At 40.5% G+C, this 20,674-nt stretch overlaps 1 protein-coding gene across 1 annotated transcript; it reads left to right on the forward strand.

The window, feature by feature from the left end:
* Positions 1–7,230: 7,230 nt before the first annotated feature.
* On the forward strand, positions 7,231–8,873 carry LOC139780356 (uncharacterized). Its single transcript, XM_071718977.1, has 3 exons — positions 7,231–7,383; positions 7,530–7,668; positions 8,491–8,873. Exons 1-3 carry the CDS (start codon positions 7,231–7,233, stop codon positions 8,871–8,873), a joined length of 675 nt encoding a protein of 224 aa, XP_071575078.1.
* The last annotated feature ends 11,801 nt before the right edge of the window (positions 8,874–20,674 follow it).

The following is a 20,674-nucleotide window of genomic DNA, read 5'->3' on the forward strand; positions in this document are numbered from 1 at the left end:
GGATAATGTAAATATTTTATGATTTGAGCATTATAATAATTGCGTTACAATATTAATTTTTTTAGGCTTCCATTTCCATTAAATAGTTACTTTGTAACTTTAAAAGTCACAACAAAATTCCTGTTTGTAATTTAACAATTTTGAAAATTAAAATATATAATAGGTACATTTTCAGTACTACATCCGCTCATTTATTAAACAAGAAGTTAAATTAAGCAACTAATTAAATTTTTAATATTAAATATTAATAGTAAATATTAATACAATAAGATATTTGTATTTACATTTATTAAAATAAAAAATAAGTTCAGTTATGAAAATAAATATTAATAATTGGACTTATTAAAAATTAAATAATTTGTTCAGATATTGCGCTCGAATTCTTTTCGCGTTTTACAACGCCCGATCGTTTTACATTAGATGGCGCGACGCGCGAGTCGCCACTCTCAAAGAGCCCCCACCTCCTTCCTCACTCGTTAGGTGTCGTGGCCGCACTTGCTTGCGTTTCTTCGAACGTGTCGAGTCCGTTACCTCTTTCTTGACGGATTGATCGTTGCGGCGCGTGTTCTGGAGACCAACCGAGCGAGAGTCGGATCACCAGGGAGAGCTCACCGCCAGGAAAGGGAGAGCTGCGGCAGCTAGCGTCCGAGAGGGAGGATCGAGGCGAGGAGTCCGGTTCAGCGAGCGGAGCCCTTAAGAGATTCTCATTGGGACGCCATATTTGTTACTTCCATTTGAGGGTTCATATTTTTAGGGTTTATACCGGCATTTTTAAGGATTAACCATTAATTGAATGTTAACTATCACTTGAAGGTTAACCATCATCCAAAGGAAAACCCTTAAAGTTGGGTGTGATTTCGGACCGATTATTGAAGATTAACCTTCAAATGATGGTTAACCTTCATGCAATTGGCGGTCCGAAATCACACCCAACTTTAAAGGTTTTTCTATAGTGTTTTTTTAACAGTTAACACCAAAAGTTGAGTGTATTTTTCTATAAGGGCTTAGAGGTAAGAAGGAAGCGTCAGAGGATCGTCACTTGTCCATTTGATCATCAAAGTCAAGCAACGTGCGGTACTATACTCGGATAGGTGACCGGCTTGAGAGAGCAGTTTTTTCAGATGGACGCGCGGTTGTACGCACACCCTATATACAAAAGTAACAGTTAGGAAAGCGGTTTTTATCTTTTCCAAGATAAAGAAAAAGAACGTTCTTTAAACGTTCCTTTGTCAAAAAAGTTGTTAAAATAAACGTTCTTAAACATTAAAAAAATGTTTAATGTTAATAAAACATTTATTTAATGTTAAAAAAACATTTTTTAATGTTAACAAACGTTTATTTAATATTAAAAACACATTTTTTTAATGTTAAAAGAACATTTTTTACAATATTAAAATAAATATTTTTTTAATAAGAAAAAAAGGATTTATCCCATTAAATTAAACGTTTTTTAAATATATTTTTTATTACTAAAAATGTTTTTAAAAACGTTTAAAAAATATTTTTTTGCTACTTGGGTAATCGTGACGCTATATCATCCCAAGTAGCAAAAAAATATTTTTTAAACGTTTTTAAAAACATTTTTATTAATGAAAAAAATATTTAAAAAACGTTTAAATTAATGGGATAGACCCTTTTTTTCTTATTAAAAAAATATTTATTTTAATATTGTAAAAAACGTTTTTTTAACATTAAAAAAATGTGTTTTTAATATTAAATAAACGTTTGTTAACCTTAAAAAATGTTTTTTTAACATCAAATAAATGTTCTATTAACATTAAACATTTTTTAATTAAGAACGCTTATTTTAACAACTTTTTCGACAAAGAAACGTTTGAAGAACGTTCTTTTTCTTTATCTAAAAACCGCTTTCCTAACTGTTTTTTTATATATTGGGTGTGCGTACAACCGCGCGCCCATATGAAAAAACTGCTCTCTCAAACCTGTCACCCGAGTATGGTACCGCGCCCACGTTGCTTAACTTTGATGATCGAATGGACAAGTGACGATCCTCTGACTCTGACGCTTCCTTCTTACCTGTAATTGTCTACAACATATCTTTAAAGTGTTAAAAAATCTTATGGGTCCTATGACGCGGAAATTTTTTACGGAACGGCACATAATTTATAAAGCAAAACGACAACAAAAAAATTTGATTGAAACATCTCTTACAATTAAATAATTAATATAAAATAATATTTGAAGTAAATATTAAATATAAATATTAAATAAATATTAAATAAATATTTTTTTATAATGTTATTGCAAATAAATAATTAATGTAAAAGAAATATTAAATAAACGTCAAATAAACAGTAAATAAATATTTTCTCTAAATCACTATTTCAAATAAATAATCAATGTAAAATAAATATTTAATAAACATTAAATAAATATTATTTTTACAATGAATTATACAATGTATAATTAATGAAAAATAAATATAAAAAAAAACATTTAAAAAACATTGTCTGCTGCTTGGGATGTTTCTATCAAGCGTTAGAATCGGATCAGAATCGGGTCAGAGTCGGGTCAGACAGAGTCGAATTAAGGTGGAAGCACATAAAATTGCAGGAGCCATGAGCAAAATGCAAAAGCTATATGCGCATGCGCTATGGTATCGGTAGAGCTCTACAAATACCATAGCGCATGCGCATATGGCTTCTGCATTCTGCCCATGGCTCCTGCTATTTTATGTGCTTCCACCTTTAGTGTGAACGCTCTTACGGTGGAAACACCAAACTCGAATCTGAACCCTACTCAACAAAGTTTTAAGGTAAGGTCCAAATGAGGTTCCGTGGAAACATCGACATATAGGGCGGTATTCATAGTCGGATCTTATATCTAAGATCATCTTAAGTCTGGTCAAAAGCAGTCTTAAGACTCCGTCCAGCCAATCAAATGACCGTATTACCTTTATGAAAAAGTACACTCAACTTTGATGGTTAACACCCAAATTGAGAGTTAACACTCAAATTTGGGCGTAAGTTTAGTGTTTGTCATCAAAGTTAAATGTCAACACTTAAATTTAGGTGTAGATTGAGTGTTGACCATTAAGGTTTAGGTAAATTGTGGGTTTAATCCTCAATGATGAGTGTTTATTGGGAGTTTATTCTCAATGATAAGTGTAGGTTGGGGATTAAGCCTCAATGTTTAGTGTAGGTTGGAGATTGATCCTCATCGTTGAATGTACAACGCCCGATCGTTTCACATTAGAAGGCGCGACGCGCGAATCGCTACTCTCAAAGAGCCTCGTTAGGTGTCATGGCCGCACTTACTTGCGTTTCTTCGAACGTGTCGAGTCCGTTACCTCTTTCTTGACGGATTGATCGTTGCGGCGCGTGTTCTGGGGACCAACCGAGCGAGAGTCGGATTACCAGGGAAAGCTCACCGCCAGGAAAGGGAGAGCTGCGGCAGCTAGCGTCCGAGAGAAAGGATCGAGGCGAGGAGTCCGATTCAGCGAGCGGAGCCCTTAAGAGATTTTCATTGGGACGCCATATTTGTTACTTTCATTTGAGGGTTTATATTTTTAGCGTTTATACCGTCATTTTTAAGGATTAACCATTAATTGAAGGATAACTATTACTTGAAGGTTAACCATCATCCAAAGAAAAACCCTTAAAGTTGGGTGTGATTTTGGACCGCCAATTGAAGATTAACCTTCAAATGATGGTTAACCTTCAATTGACGGTCCGAAATCACACCCAACTTTAAGGGTTTTTCTATGGTGTTTTTTTAACGGTTAACACCAAAAGTTGAGTGTATTTTTCCATAAGGGTAGCAACTTAAGACATTACTTAAGACGGTCTTGAAATAAGATCCGACTATGAATACCGCCTATAGTATAGACTACGCGATCCCTACATGAAAGCCGTCAAAAAGTGTCCGGTAGAGTTGACCTCTACCTCGTTCCCTCTTTGTCTATATACTATTGGATAGAAAGACAGCTTGACCTCTACCAGTCGCTATCTCTTTTCTTTCACCGGTGTGAGTCACCGGTCATATTTTTCTATACCTGAGCGTCAATCCATACTATATGTCGATGGGTGAAAACGACAAGAGTCGAGTTAAGGTTACTGTAGTGTTGCCAACGGGATAACCTTTGTGCTAATTTTTGTCGCCGATCTTGAAATAAAAAATATTTTCTGCATATTAATTTCTGCATATTACTTGGTACTGTAAATTAACATTATCGTTCTCAGATTCATGATATTTTATGATGTTCTTAGTAGCATAATCTTAATATCAGGCTACTGGTGTATACTGCTGATATTTTGCACAGTTGGTTACGTTCAACCTTGCCGCAACCCTGGTGTAACTCTGATCTGGTGAAAACAGACAAACCAATCTGACTTTAACCCGACTCTGACTCGACTCTGACTCAATTCTAACCCTCGGTGGAATACTCATTGAAATAAAATGTTCTTTCGTTGTAATAAGATATTAAAAAAAAAAAAAATTTTACTTATATTATTATTTTTTATAAGTTTTATTAACATAATTTTTTATTTATAAATCAAATTTATATAAAATATAAAGAATGAAAACACCTAGATAGCAATGCCTGATGATCAGATTTCATCACGTCATGATCTTCTGATATTGATCGAAATGTGATGTATGTCTTGTGATCATATTGTGATGATACACATCATGAATACAAGTTAACATGTATATGAGGAAATATATGAGCTCAGATATTGACGTTACTTACAATAGCCAACTCGTGATAATCACATGCTGACCCTGGTGGAAATAATTTTACAACAATTACCGCGAGCGCTAGTACCGCATGCTGTCGCGACGCGGCTATACCACGCGTCACTTTCTTGTTATCAAAAATCATTACGCGCTAGTATAAGAGGCGAGCTTGTGAGAAGCCTAATTACAATGTTCTTTGCTGCAGATCAGCTTAAGTGATACCTCTGGTATCACATAGTGCAGAGGTCTGCGAAGCAATTTTTGATAAATTGTTGGATACGTCTTACTTATTTATTTACATGTTTTTAAATAATTTTATTAAGCATGAAATATTTAAAATTGTTGTCATTTCTTAAGCTTTATGTGCACACAATATGCAGTATTTCATTGAACATTTATGTGTTCACTATTTTGTAAACTTATATAGATTTCATAACATGTCTGCATTCTGAGCAACATATGAGCCCGCATCTGTGTCTATTCTTGCCATTATGTTTTTAATAAACGTGAGTACTATATGTACTCAGAACGAACACATTTTGCTATCTGGGCATGTCCACAATATGCTTTTAAAAGACGACTAAATAATGTCTAATATCGGATGTCTTTTAGTCATCTGGGTAAGTTTTGACTATAAAACGACATTTAGTGGGACATAAGTCATCTTTTAGTCATCTTTTAGTCGACTTTAAGTTCTAACGAAAAGACATCTACGCCGAAAATTTGTCACCTTTTAGTCATCTTTTAGACATCTTTGTGCTGTCTAGGTATAGTTTACGTCACGTACACTATAGCATTGGAGTTACCTAGGCTGCGTTCGGATTTCCTATCCGATTGCTAAAAATCTTATAGTATATGTTACGTGCACTATAGATTTTCAGCACCCAGGTGGGGAATCGGAACGCACCCCTAGGTGCGCCTAGGCGTAATTCCTGAACGCAGCCCTGGGCGTAAGGAAGTCTGAACAATGTTATACAATATATATGGGTGCATTCGTTTACACAGGGCTGCGTGCAGAAACATCACCCGAGCGCTGAAAATCTATAGTGCACGTAACATATGCTGTAGGATTTTTAGCACTTGGGTGATGTTTCTGCACGCAGCCCTGCGTAAACAAATGCACCCTATTTGTTGAGGATGCAATTTCCGTATTCGTATGTTCGCGGTTAAAATAACTCTAGAACACTTGAAGCGTTACCGCGTCTAGTAATTCTTGCTTCTCTTCTGTTCTGTTACTATCGTTACTCTATCGCTACTATTGTATATATAAGTTTCGTCTTGGGACTTCCGTTTCCGGTGCGATAGAGTGTGTCACGTAGCGGTTAGGCGAGTTCATTCGGCAGTGTTGTGAGAGCGTGGGAGAGTGTTGGTGGAGGTGAGAGAGTGAGAGGGAGAGAGTGGAGGAGCGAGAGTGTGTGTGGAAGTGGAGAGAAGGTGTGAGTGAGGAGGATTGAGGAGGAAAAAGGGTACGAAAAGCGTGCGTGAGAGCGGGCCGGGCAGGGAGTACGCGAAGCGCTAAGAAGGGAAAGCGTCGAGCGCGAGCGGCCGCGGGCGAGGAGTGCAGATATAGACGTGAGATATAGACGGCGCGCAGGGTGGGGTAAGGGACGGGCCGTGGAGATAAAGCCTAAGAAGGGAGTCGGCCTAGAGAGAATGATTGGGTGGATAGGGTATGATGAGGGGGGGGGCGGGGGCACAGAGATCAAGAAGCGGGAGCGTCAGCAGCGTAGGGAGCGCTGGGAGCGTCGGGAAAGCAGAGGACGCAAAGAGGAAAAGAGAAAATACGGAAATGCAAGAGAGAGGGGGGAGAAGGAGGATAGAGAGAGTAAGAAGCCTCCCAAGACGCTGGGCTGGGGGGAAAAGGAGAAAAGCGAGTGGAGGGAGGATATGAGGAAGTGGAGGGAAGAAGTGAAGGGGGTGATGAATGAATTGAGGGAGGTGAAAGGGTGGAGGGGAGATTTGAGACAGATGATGGAAGAGATGAAGGAGGGGCTCAGAGAACAGGGGAGGTTAATGAGAGGGGAGGTAGAAGAGTTGAGAAGAGAGTGTAAGGAGCGAGAGGAGAAATAGAATGAAGAAAAGGAGAAGTTAGTGAGCTGCATAAAAGGGCTTGAAAGGACGGTAGAGGAGTTGGAGAGAAAGAAAGAGGAGGTAGGGTACTGGGGGAGGAAGAAAGAGGGGAGGTGGGGGACAAAGTGAGAGAGTTGGAGTGGATAGAGTCCCTATAAGAAGAGTCTGGACACCGCCCGTCTGATTTCGGATTGGTTCCGCCATGTATGGGATGAAACCGGAAGTTTCCTTGGTTAGGATGATCCGTAGATGTGCGCGTAAAAGTGATGACAGAGTCTGGTGATGATTATAAAGTTTACGAAGTGTGTTAAAAGAGAGGTGAGTTTGTGTATTTCTTGTGATTAACATGTTTTAAAAAATAAATAGATAAATGCATGAAATTTGTACAAATCAATACAATTAAATTTGTAACATATGTGTAGGTTATATTAATCTATCTTTTATTATTGCAGTATTAAAATGCCTTATTGTGCAGCTAAAAATTGCAAAAATACATCCACACAGAACATTAAAATGTGTAGCTTTCCAAAAGAGAACGAAGTACAAACTGTGTGGATAAATAATATAGGACGTAATAACTGGCAGCCCAAAAAAGATTCGCGTTTGTGTGAAGTATGTTATGTAGTATATTGACACACACACACACACACACACACACACACACACACACACGCACGCACGCACGCACGCACGCACGCACGCACGCACACACACATTTTTTCTATATTTTATATTTTTTTATTTTGTTCTTCGCATAGGTTCATTTTGATGACGATCAATGGGAAAAAGTAAGAATAGATGGAACTAAAAAATTAAAATGGAAAGCTATACCCACAATATTTGGAGAAGCAGCTCAAATCCGAACAGAAATGATACAAAATAATAATTGTCAGCAAAGTAATGATTAAAGTTCATGATACAATTAAATTAAAATCTGTAACTTATTTACATTACTATGTGTTTGAGATTGCGCTACTCTTGCCGGAAATCGCGTTTGATTGCATGTCGGGGTTCGCTCGCCTTCAGCAATATTCAAAGAAATCGCTATGTAGAAGTCGCATTATTGGCAAATTATGGCATGGATTTTCTCTCAGTCGCATTCTGGAATATTCGCTGACATTTGCTCAGCAATAACAAAGTCACGCTACCGCGCCAACAAGGGAGAAAGTTCATGCCATAAACACCGCTGCCGAAAACAAGCAACGAGCACTTGTCGTCACGTGAAAACGGTGACGTCAACGCGATGACGTAGGCCGCCGAGGGCCAATCACCCGCCCGAAATCATCGGTAATCTGCCTGGAGGGAGCATCACCGCGGAGGTGATAAAAGACCGCCGCGGCGCCGCGGAACCGATTTCGCTCGCAGATCACCGCTAGTACACCGCTTTTCTACCGCTTTTCAATACTGCGTACCGCCGCCGTTTCGCACTCGCTTGCTTAACTGCTTTCCGCTGCCCTCGCCGTGCTAAACTCTGTGCGCGCTCACGGCACTTGCCTAAAAGAAACCTTTGTTATCTCTGTACATATCTGACATTATAAACGCTATTTTTTCTGTACTTGCTGTGTCTTCTCTCGTGGTTGTCCTTACCTTGCGCTATCTCGCGCTACCGCGTGCTCTCGAACACTATGTTAAAATATTCGAATATCTTTCTCTTTTTAGATAACAAGTTTTTTTATTTACAACAGATAAATAATAACAATATATTTTCTGTTTTTCAAGAAGTATCTATCCAGGAAGAGAATTTGCCAACAATAAGTACTGAAAGCACGAACCAAGTAAATACAAATACAGTTGAGATTTCGGAACTGCCACAAAATAACAACGTGGAAGAGGAGTGTAAAGAAGAACAAAATAAAAAAGCTGAGTTGGCGTTAAATCCTAAGACATTTCTTGAATATAAACAAAGATTGGAAAGAATGGAGAAGCTTTGGTTGCAAAGTCAGAGAAGCAGAAGAGGAATAAATATACAGTTGCAGAAAATAAAAATAAAACTGAAGAGACTACAACAGGATGTACGAACGGTGAAAGCTATAAATAAGCTATTTAATAAAGATCAGATTAAACTTTTGACTATATACAAAAAAAATGCCGCGTTGGTGTAACGACACATTAACCACAGCTTATCGTTTAAAGTTTGCTTGCGGATCGCATGGATACGAAGAATTACTTCGAAATAATTATCCATTGCCTTCTCTTCGTACTCTAAGACGTTATTTAGAAAATTTAAAGTTTTTACCTGGTATTTCTAATGAAATATTTAAATTTTTGAAACTCAAAGTAGCTCAATTTAGAAACAATACAAATAAAGATTGCATTGTTATCGTGGATGAGATGAACATAACACCTGGAGAGTTTTATTGTCCGTCGACAAATACATTTCTCGGTAAATCCACAATACCTAATGCAACTGAGAGTAATATACAAATAAATACTCACAGCGAAAAACCTTTTGCGAATCATGCAAAAGCTTGGTGGAATTGCCAGTCGATTGAAACAGATTGTTGGATATGAGTTTACATCTGGCTCTATACATGCTCAAGTTTTTAAATCTATTATTGAAGACATTATTAACAAAGCAGAAAACATCGGTCTGCGAGTACACGCTGTTACCTCAGATATGGGAGGATCAAATCAAAGTATGTGGAAACTGTTTGGAGTAAATGTTTCTCGATACTCAACTATTCAAACTTTCTGTGAACATTTATGTGATAAATCTCGCAAACTTTATTTTTTTCCTGATGCAGTTCATATTTTTAAAAACATTAGATGTTGTTTACTTAATAACCGAGTTTTTAAACTTTCACAAGATATTGTAAATAAACACAACTTACCATCTAATAGAGTTTTAATAGATCACATTAAAGATTTATCTAATTTTCAAAAAGATATGGAATTGAAACCAGCTCGAAAATTAAAGGATGAAAACTTGAACCCTAATCAACATTTCGGTAAAATGCGTGTTACAAACTCAACAAGTGTGTTGAGTCATGATGTAAGCTCTGGACTCAAACTTTTATCAGAAGAAACCTCTAAATTGGACTATGAAACAACATCGTGGTTTGTTGAGCAAATCACAAAGTGGTTTGATCTGATGACTAATCGTAACCCTGTATTAGCTTTGTTTATGTTAAAACCACAGAAATATTATGAAACAGTTGAGTTTTTAAATACAATTATTAGTATGTTTAATGAAATGGAAATCGGAATACCGTCCGTATGGAAACCAGTTCAAACTGCTGTATTAATGTCAACCACATCATTCCTTCAATTATCACAGTATCTTTTGAATGAAATGGGTTTCCAGTTTGTACTCTCAGGAAGATTCACACAAGACTGCATTGAGAATTTATTTTCCGTTGTTAGAATGAAAAACGTTATTCCAAATGCTCTCCAGTTCAAAAACAATTTGAAATTAATTTTGGTTGCTCATTATATGAAAAATGTATCTAAGAGTAGCTATTTTGAAGATGATCGACAGTTTTTCAGTGAATTCCTGAATGTTTTGCAACAAAGTCGAAACACGCATGTTATCGAGAATGAGCCATCTGCAAGCGAAATTGAAAATTGTATCCTCAACTTGCCTGAAAAAGAGATTAATCTTTCTAAAACTGAAAAGAATTGTTTACATAATATTGTCGGGTACATTATGAGTAATATTAAACAAAATCAAAGAACTTGTGAAAACTGCATGCAACAGACAGGTTCTAACCAATCACCTTCTTTTTATTACAATCGATTAACAGAAATAAGGCGTCGTAAAGGATGCAATTTATTTTTTCTTAATCAGCGTACTTTCAAATTTTTTCTTGAAATGGAAACCATTTTTAGAAAATATTACGACTATATGCGTTTACAAAAACACATTAATTTAAAACAGTTTTTTGTACATCAATTTCATAAAATTAATTATTTTTTACCAGCATGCCACAATTTAAAAGAAAAAATAATTTTGCGATTCTATGCGTTACGTGTTAAAATTAAATCTTCCAAAGTTAAAATGTCAAAGTCCTCATTTTCAAGCAAAACTATGGCTATGCATAGTAGAGTGAAATAAAACATGTTTTTAACATAAATATTAGTCATAATGTGATATGCGTAGTTATTTTTTTCAAAAAGTGTAATATTATTTTTAAAATGTTATGTTATTATTTAAATGTTATTTTCACATATTTATATGTAAAATTTATGTTCAAAGTTTTATTTTTGTCAATTAAGTATTACTCATTGTATTACATTCGTTGTACTTACAAATTATATTTTACGTTGATTAAAATAACAAAATAATATATAGGAATACAAGAAATAAAAATAAAATATAAGTAACTAAAAGACTTGCTGTGTATTAATCCAAATTTTATTTTTAGGTATCATCCACTTAACTATAATGTGGGATCAAAATATCCAAAATTGAGCTTCACATATGGAGATAACAATAAAGTTTTCCATCTCTTCATACCACATGTATACACAATACTGTACTAAATTTTGTATATATATATAATATTCTATATGTTGCAACATAATTAATAATGCATTGATGGACATTATTCTACCTGTTTTTTTATCCATTTAGCACTTAATGCTTAATGTATAACTTATGATTTTATTATCTTCATGAATAAGATTCTTTATTATTCTCAATCATAAATAAATTCCATTCCCACTTTAATAAATTTTATTTTAAAAATAATTATGTCTTCTTGAAAGAAAATATCTGTTACATTAACGCTAACATAAAAAAAAAATTATCAAAAACAAGTATTTTGGTTTGCATCTATTTTAATAATATTTGAACATTTCGCGCCTTATGGCCATAAATTTCCGGTTTCATCCCAAACATGGCCGCCACGGCCAGCCACAGTGACGGTGTCCAGACTCTTCTTATAGGGACTCTAGGAGTGGAGGATGGAAAGGAAGGAGCGAGAAGAGAGGAGAAAGAATGTGATAATCAGAGGATTAGAAGTGAAAGAAGGAAAGAGGAGGGAGGCGGTGGAGGAGGTGTTAAGCGTCCTGGGGGTGAGAGGAAGCATAGAGGAGGTTAAGAGAGTGAGGGGGGGTAGAGAGAAGGACAGAGAGATGGTACTGGTTAGGATGAAGAATGAGGAGCAGAGAGAAGAAATTATGAAGAGAAAAAGAGAGCTGAAGGGAAGGAAAGAGAGGATTTTGGAAGACTGGAAGTGGAAAGAGAGAAAAATGAGGTGGAGGCTAGAGGAAATTGCGAGAAAGGAAGAGAGAAGAGGAAGAAGAGTGAGAATAGGATACGGAAGGTTATGGATAGATGAGCAATACTGGAAATGGGATGAGGAAGAGGAGGTTTTGAGGGATGGGAGAGGTGAACGAAGAAGAGAGGAGGAGGAGGGGGAGAAAAGGGGGGAACAGAATAGTTCTGTTGTGGGGCGGGATATTCTCCAGGTGGAAAACCAGCTCGAGGAGGAGCCGTGCGTAGTGGGCGCGTTCGATAGCCAGAATTGTACGTACAGCAAGGGATACATAAGACAGGCGTTGTACGCTTGCAAGACGTGCTGCTCAAATAAGTTCCGAGCCGCTGTGTGCGCGGCGTGCAGCATTCAATGTCATGAGGGACATGAGCTTGTGGAGCTGTATGCAAGGAGGCATTTCAGGTGCGACTGTGGAAATAACTGGTTCGATGGCAAGCAGTGCAATTTGGAGAAGTTCAAGTCCGCAACCAATAAGGAGAACAAGTACAATTGGAGTAAGAGAAGGGAGGGAGGGGAGAAGGGAGGGAGGAAAGGGGGGAGAGAGAGAGAGAGAGAGAGAGAGAGAGAGAGAGAGAGAGAGAGAGAGAGAGAGAGAGAGAGAGAGAGAGAGAGAGAGAGAGAGAGAGAGAGAGAGAGAGAGAGAGAGAAGGGGAGAGTGGAGCGTGGGCTTTTGGAATGTGGTCGGGCTAGAGAACAAGGATAAGGAGTTTTGGACAAGGCTGAAGGAATGGGATGTGATGGTGCTGTTGGAAACATGGTTGGATGATAGAGGGTGGAAGAGAGTTAAGGAGAGACTACCGGGAGGGTATGAGTGGGGAATGCAAGCAGCGAGGAGAAAGAATAAGAAGGGAAGAGCTATGGGGGGAATGGTTATGGGTATAAGGAAGGAGTTGGTGAAGAAGGAAGAGAGGATAGCGGAAGCGGGAGAGGGGATTATAACGGGCAAGGTGAGGGTGGGGGAGGAGAGATGGAGGATAGTGGGAGTCTACGCTGGAGAGGGAGCGGAGAAGACGCTGAGAGAGCTGGAACGGTGCAGCGGTGGGTGGAGGACAGGGAGGAAGGAGGAGAACTGGAAGGGGAAGAGGGGGAGGAAGGGAGAGGGCTGCAAGGAAAGAGACGGTCGAAGGACCGGACTATAAATAGGGAGGGCAGGCTGATGTTGGATTTCCTAGGGAAAAGAGGGTGGTACATCTTCAACGGGAACATAAGGGGGGACGAAGAGGGAGAGTTTACGTATACCGGGGGAAGGGGATGCACGGTGATAAATTATGTAATTGGGGAGGGGGAGGTAAAAGATAGAGTGGAAAGGATGAGGATAGGGGATAGGGTGGACTCTGACCATCAACCGGTAGAGGTTTGGCTTAAAGGGGAGTGGGTAGGAGAGAAAGGGGGCAAAGGAGGTGAAAATACTTGGAAGGGTGTATGGAGTGAAGAAGGGAGAAATATGTTCAGGCAGAAGCTGGGTGGGGTGGAGTTTGGGGAGAGGGGGCTAGAGGAGGAATGGGAAGAGATGGAGGGGAGGCTGAAGGGGGCAATGAAAGAGACGGAGGAGGAGCTAAATAAGGAGGAAAAGAGGAAGGAGGGCTGGTGGGATGGGGAGTGCCTTGAGAAAAAGAGGGAGGCAGGAAGAGAGTTAAGGAGATGGAGAAGAGAGGTAGGGAAGGGGAAGGAATATAAGAGGAGGAGGCAAGAGTTCAGAGAGACGTGCAAAAGGAAAAAGAAGGAGAAGAACGACAGGTGGGAGAAAATGGCGGCGGAGGTAAGTAGAGAAAGTGAAGTGTGGGAAATAGTCAATAGGGGGAGGAAAAAGAGGAGGAAAGTGACGGAAGGGATAGAGATGGCGGAGTGGAAAGAGCACTTTATGAGGTTACTTGGAGGGGTGGAAAGAAGGGTTATCAAAGGAGGGGGAGAAAGGAGGCGGGAGGAAGAGGGAGGTGAGGAGGATATAAGTAAAGAGGAAGTGAGAAGGGTCCTAAAGAAAATGAAAGATGGACAGGCGGCGGGGGTGGACGGTATTCCAAGCGAAGTGTGGAAGCACGGGGGGAGGAGTTGGAAGAGTGGGTGAGAGGGTTTTGCAACAAGGTCTGGAGGGGAGGAGGATGGCCGGAGAGTTGAAAGGAGGGGGTGATTGTGCCCATAGTGAAGAAGGGGGAAGGGGAGAGGGTGGAAAACTATAGGGGGGTTACCCTGCTATCAACTTTATACAAGGTGTACGTGGCGGTTATGGCGGAAAGGCTGAAGGAGGAAGTAGAGCGCAAGGGGATCATCCCGCCGAATCAAACGGGATTCAGGAAAGGGATGGGGACAGTGGACAACATATATGTGCTTAACTACCTAGTGAACAGGCATCTGGGAAGGAAGGGGGGAAAGGTGGTGGCACTGTTTGTGGATTTAAAGGCAGCATTTGACTCGGTGGATAGGGAGGTGTTGATGGAGGCGCTGAGAGAAAGGGGGGTGAGGGAGGGTCTGGTTGAGAGGATAGAGGAAGTGTTGAGAGAGACGAGAAGTAGGGTTAGAGTGCGAAAAGAGCTGGGTGAGAGTTTTTGGACAGCAAGAGGGGTAAGACAGGGATGTCCGTTGAGCCCGCTACTCTTCATTATACTGTTGGCGAATCTCGAGGAGGAAATAAGGAAAGTCAAGTGGGGTGGGATCAGGCTGGGAGAAGAAAGAGTGTATGACTTAGAGTTTGCGGACGACATGGTGCTGCTAGCGGAGGGGGAGGATGAAATGAAAAGTATGATGGAGAGGCTGGAGAGGTACTTGGATAAGAAGAGGTTGGAATTAAACGCGGAGAAAACCAAGATTATGAAATTTAGAAGAGGAGGAGGAAAGATGGTGAAAAAGGATTGGTGGTGGAAAGGAAGAAAAGTGGATGAGGTGAAGGAGTTCCGATACCTGGGGTATACGCTACAAAGGAATGGAGGACAAGAAGCGCATGTGAAAGAAAGGGTTAAGAAGGCGGCGGCGGTAATGGGGCAAGTGTGGGGAATAGGGAAAAGGAGGTTTGGGAAGGACTGGGGGAGAAGGATCTGGCTATTTGACAAGCTGATTTGGACGGTAATGGGGTATGGAGTGGAAATATGGGGGTGGGAAGAGAGAGAGGGAATGGAAAGGCTTGAGGAAAGATATTTGAGATGGCTGTTGGGAGTGGATAGGAGGACGCCGGGATACTTGGTGAGGGAGGAGTTGCAGAGAGAAAAATTAAGAAATAGAGCGGGCAGAAGGGCGTGGGGTTACGAAAGAAGGCTGGAGGAGGGAGGAGAAAGCGAGCTAGCGAGAAGGTGTTGGGAGGAGGTAAAGGAAAGAACGGGGAAGAGAGGGGGAATCTCGAGCTGGGAAGAAGGCAGGAGGAAGTTCCTGAGCGATAGAGGCTTGTGGGAGAAGGGAGAGGGGGAGAGAAGGGGGGAGGAAGAGACAAGACTAGAGGAGATGGTGAGGTGGAAAAGGGAGGTACAAAGAGCAGAGAGATGGGAGAAAATAAAAGAGTCCAAATACAATAAATGGTATAAAGAAGTAAAAGAGGAGGGGATACCGGAGTACCTAAAGAAAGGGTGGGGGGAAAGCAGGTGGAGTAGGGTAGCGAGATTTAGGCTGGGTTAATGAAATGAGGGAGGGCAGACATCGGGAGGAGGAGGTGAGAATGTTATACAAACTATGCGAGGGGGAGGAGGAGACGTGGGAGCATACGTGGGAGCGTTGTAGGGATTGGGACGAAGGGGAGGGGAGTTGGCAGGAGACGAAAAGATGGGTGCTGGGAGAGGGGGGGAGGAGGAAGAGTGGATGAAAAAAATCGAGAAGGAGAGGAAGAAAAAGGGGTATGTGGAGGGGCTGGGAGGAGGGGAAGAGGGAGGTACAGCTAAGGAGAGAATGAGAGAGAATGAGTGGTATGCCGAAGAGAGGAGGTAGAAGTAGAGCAAATGAAAACTTAGACGCAAGAAGAAACGGAAGTCCCTTTTTGCGGAGAGGGTGTGTGTGTGTGCGGCGGGTGTGGGTGTGGGCGGATGCAGAGGCGGAAGCTCACAACCACACCACTAGGTTAGGTAGATTAAGTTAGGTTAAGAGATGTGTAAAACCTTATGTATGCGGAGAAGCGAGGAGTTGTTTTGTAAAGGTTTGGGACCGTTCCTCAAAAACGCCTTTCAAACCCTGCGGGGATAAGAAATAAACTATCTATCTATCTATCTATCTATAAGTTTCGTCTTTCTCAAGTTTTAAGGTGATGCTGGAGTCGTCTGTATAACCGATAAAATTATCATTTTCTATGTTATCGACTTATATCTGTCCTTGTGTAGACAAGGATATAGACAAGGATAGCACCTACATTGCACGCATATATACATACGCACGAATCGTCATACACACTGTACTCTTATATTTATAGACTTCTAATCTCGATTTGGAGGGTTCATCGATGTTTTTCTTGTTGTGCAATTCAGGGAAACTCGTTTTCACGTTCGTATCAATGGTATATCTTTTATATAAAGCACATCTTGTGATGAGTTGACATCAGCGATCGCGCTGTAACTCGAGACATATTAGGATAAAAGTAGGTAAGGAAATCTGTAATTCTGTAATTTTTTCTCATTTTCTATATAAAATCGGTTTCCCTGAATCATTGATGTATGCACTGCAATTATGGAGAAGCATTTTTAATTCTGTCAAGTTAACGCTACATAAGTAGAAAGAAAATGATAATTTTATCGGTAAAACAGATGACCCTTAAGGGGATGCTGGAGTGACGGCCGAACTTCCTCGATGTCGATAATGTCAACATTTCTAATTTTGTTTTCTCTATATCTGTCTTTGTCTAACGAAATGACATCTAGCCTTGTTCGATTGCTGCGCCATCTCTCGCGACACGCAATACTACTCCGCACGCACACATACATATGAGATTTTCAGACAAATTTTTCTCTTATACTAAAGCTTCTAGGCTCATTTATGAAAGCACAACATTGGTCTATGACGTCGGGGACTAATAATGGACGTTTGTAAGACATCATTTCCTAGACCATCTAAAGACGTCATTTTAAAGACGTCTTAAAGTCTAAATAAGGTCTTTTTGTAACATAACTATTTTTACTTCTTAATATTGTATAATAAAGTAGGGGGGTTCCTCCGTGGCGCTCGGCGGAGGAACAGGTGGATAGAGTGAGAGGAAATAGAAGGAGGAAAAAGTAGCCCGGGTGGAGAGCGCGGGAGTGCTGGAGCGAGGGAAGTTGTGAGAAAGGATCAGAGGAGGCGGAGGAATTGGAGGCGAGGAAGGAAACGAAGTGGACGGGCTGAAATTGGCGGTAGAAGATGAGCGGCGAGAGAGAGGTTAGGCTGGCGGAGAGGAACTGAGAGGAAGGCGAGGTGAGGTGGAGGAGAGAGGGGAGAACGGAGCGTGCGTACCTGCAAGAAACGGAGCGGTGGTGACGGCATGAAGCGGTGGTGATGGCACAGAGGGAAGACTATGAGCACAGAGAGATGAGAGAGCAGGTCGGTAAGGAGGAGCGGGAAGGCACCGACGCGCGACGGTACGCTGGAAAGGTAGAGCGGGCGAGCGAGCGTTCAGTTAAGGTGAGTTTGCAAGGTGCTGACGGCGACGGTGCAACGGCGAATAAGAGGCGATTAAGGAAGAGGGTCGATAGATCGACAGAAGGCGAATCGATAGAGCTAGGCAAGGCGGAAAGGGAATATGTTGGTGAACGGCAGGAAGAGCGCACGTGGGTTTTTGGCAAGTGGCAGAGAACAGCAAAGGGTGAAGTAAGAAGTGTCTAGAGAGAAAAGCGGAAGGAAGGGAAAGAAGGGGAAAGAAGAACAAAAGAAGTGAAAGGTGACAGGAAGAGTGATCGGCCGCCGCAAGACCGGAGACGGAGATTAGAGGGAAGGAGAGCGAGAGAAGAGTGGCGGAGAGGCAGACGGAGTAAGAGAGAGGGCGTCGAAGGTGAGGAGGAAGAAAAGAGAGAAGAAAGGGGACCGAGTGACGGAGGGGCAGATGGAATAAGAGAGAGAACGCCGAAGGTGAAAAGGAAGAAAGGAGAGAAGAAAAGGGAACGTTGGCAAGGGGGGTGGCGAAGATAGGGGAGGAACTAGAAAGGATCGGAGAGGATTGTGGAGAAGGCGAAGGAGGAGAAGGCGAAGGAGGAGAAGGCGAAAGGAAGAAAGGTCAGAATTATGAATAGGAGAATTTGGATAGACGACAGAGAGTGGAGGTGGGATGAGGAGAGGGAGGACTGGGAGAAAGAGTAAGTTAGAAAGGGGGGTTGAGGGGAAGGGGGCGGAGAGGGAGAGGGGGAAAGGATAAGGGGCAAAGAAGGGAGGGAGGGGGGTGCGGGAATGTAAGAGGTCGTATATGGCCAGGCCGCGGAGGGGAAGTTGTTGCTTTGTAAGAAGTTTGGGTACGTTTCTCACAAAAACGCCTTGTAAACCCTGCGGGAATAGACAATAAACTTATCTATCTATCTATCTATTTATTGTATAATAAAGTAATATAAAATAAAAACCACAAATATAATTACAAATATGTTTGTTTCGTAACTTTATGATTGAAGTGGTAAATTTATCTTATAAGTGGATGCAGTTGCGTGTGATTATAGTTTTATGATAACTATTTCATGCAGTGTTATAGCTATCAAAAAGATATCATTAAGATTTATGAACACTTTAAAGATGTATTTGTTATAGACAAGTACAGTTAATAAGGAAGCATCAGGGTCAGAAGATCGTCACTGTCCACTGGATCATCGAAGTCAAGAAACACGGGCGCGGTACTGTACTAGGATGGGTGACCGCCTTGAGAGAACGGCTATACGCACACGATGTGTAAAGAAACAGTTAAAAAAGCGTTTTTTCATAGATAAAGAAAAAGAACGTTTTTTTTATAAACGTTTATCAAGTGGACATTTTAACATTTTAATTTCATAAAAAACATTTCTAGAAACCGGTATGTCGTACATTAGTCCTATTTTTGGTTAGATTTCGATAACCCTGGCGCCTTAATTTGACGATGGTTTCTGGTAGTACTTTTAATGCTGAACAAAAAATTATATAGGTCTTATAGGGCTAACTGCTCTGTTTTCGAGATATACAGTGTTAAAGTTGATAAAACTTTAGATTAAGGGCGACCTCACCGATTTCAATGACCTTGATATATGTTGTCGATATGAAACGAGGTGCCACATGGGTTTACAACTTTTCACGCGTGGAAAGCCGACGCATGTACTTTGAAGGCACACTATGTGTCTAGTTTAACAATAGTGGAGCCACCGCAGGGGGGCGGAACCTACTGCCTCTACGCATACACTTTCCACGCGAAACGAGGTGTCATGAGGTGCCACTTTTTAATATCTTAACTATTTTCTGCTATAACAAATTATTTCTGTTACAGGTATTAAATATTTTTAAACAATGCAACTTTTTATACGAAGCGACGAAAGAAGAAAAAACGGGTTTTTAACATTTTACGCGAACAGAAGTTTACCCCCACCCCCCTTGCTTGCGGGGAGGGGCGGCAGCCCCTCCCCCGCCTACGTGTGTACTGTTTATACACACACACAATTGAAGTATCCCAGGTAGCAAGGTGACATCTATTTAACGTCATTTTTTGGTCATGTTCTGACGATTGCGACGTTATGAAATGACGTCAAAGTGCCGTAAAAATGACGTACTTTTGTCTCATCTCCGTGACGTCATATATTGACGTCACTAATACGTAATTAATGACGTCGCCGGGACGAAATAAAAGTACGTCAGATTTTGAACATTTGGACGTCATCTTGGAATGGCAGTCACAAGACTGACCATAAAATGTCATCAAATAGACGACAACTTTTTAATCTACATTATTTTTTATGAAATTAAAATGTTAAAATGTCCACTTGATAAACGTTTATAAAAAAAACGTTTTTCTTCTTTATCTGTGAAAAAAAACGCTTTTTTAACTGTTTCTTTACGTATCATGTGCATATAGCCCCGCTCTCTCAAGGCGGTCACCCATCCTAGTACAGTACCGCGCCCGTGTTGCTTGATTTCGATGATCCAGTGAACAGTGACGATCTTCTGACCCTGATGCTTCCTTAGTAACTGTACTTGTCTATAACAAGTACATATTTAAAGTGTTCAAAAATCTTGTAATGATATCTTCTTGATAGCTATAACACTGCATGAAATAGTTATTATTGTCTTATAAACGTCCATTATTAGTCGCTGACGTCATAGACCAAAAATGACTAAAAATAGACGTCATTATGTCGATGTCGTCTTCTGACGTCACTTTGCTCCTTGGGTTGGGTGCTGGTCTACAAACTGACGAACCAGATACGTCATGTTAAAGTCAGTCAACTAACATTTTTTATTAGTCTAAAGTCTGACGTCTCAGGTACGTCGTGTTAACGTCAGTTAATTAACATCTTTTATTAGTCTAAAGTCTGACGTCTCAGGTACGTCGTATTACCGTCAGTTAACTAACATCTTTTATTAGTCTAAAGTCTGACGTCTCAGGTACGTCGTATTAACGTCAGTTAACTAATATCATTTATTGGTCTATAATCTGACGAACCAGGAACGTCGTATTAAAGCGATTTAACTAACGTCTTTTATTGGTCGAAATTCTGACGTCTCAGGTACGTCGTGTTAACGTCAGTTAACTAACATCTTTTATTAGTCTAAAGTCTGACGTCTCAGGTACGTCGTATTAACGT

The sequence above is a fragment of the Temnothorax nylanderi genome, unplaced genomic scaffold, assembly GCF_030848795.1.
Source record: "Temnothorax nylanderi isolate EJ_2023f unplaced genomic scaffold, tnyl_v1.0 TNYL_tig0273_pilon, whole genome shotgun sequence".
NCBI lineage: Eukaryota > Metazoa > Arthropoda > Insecta > Hymenoptera > Formicidae > Temnothorax > Temnothorax nylanderi.

Coding starts and splice junctions, on each gene's coding strand:
- LOC139780356 (XM_071718977.1), top strand. CDS start 7,231: ATGCCTTATTGTGCAGCTAAAAATTGCAAAAATACATCCACACAGAAC. Junction 7,384..7,529: donor AAGATTCGCGTTTGTGTGAA/GTATGTTATGTA, acceptor TTCTTCGCATAG/GTTCATTTTGATGACGATCA. Junction 7,669..8,490: donor AAATAATAATTGTCAGCAAA/GTAATGATTAAA, acceptor CTGTTTTTCAAG/AAGTATCTATCCAGGAAGAG.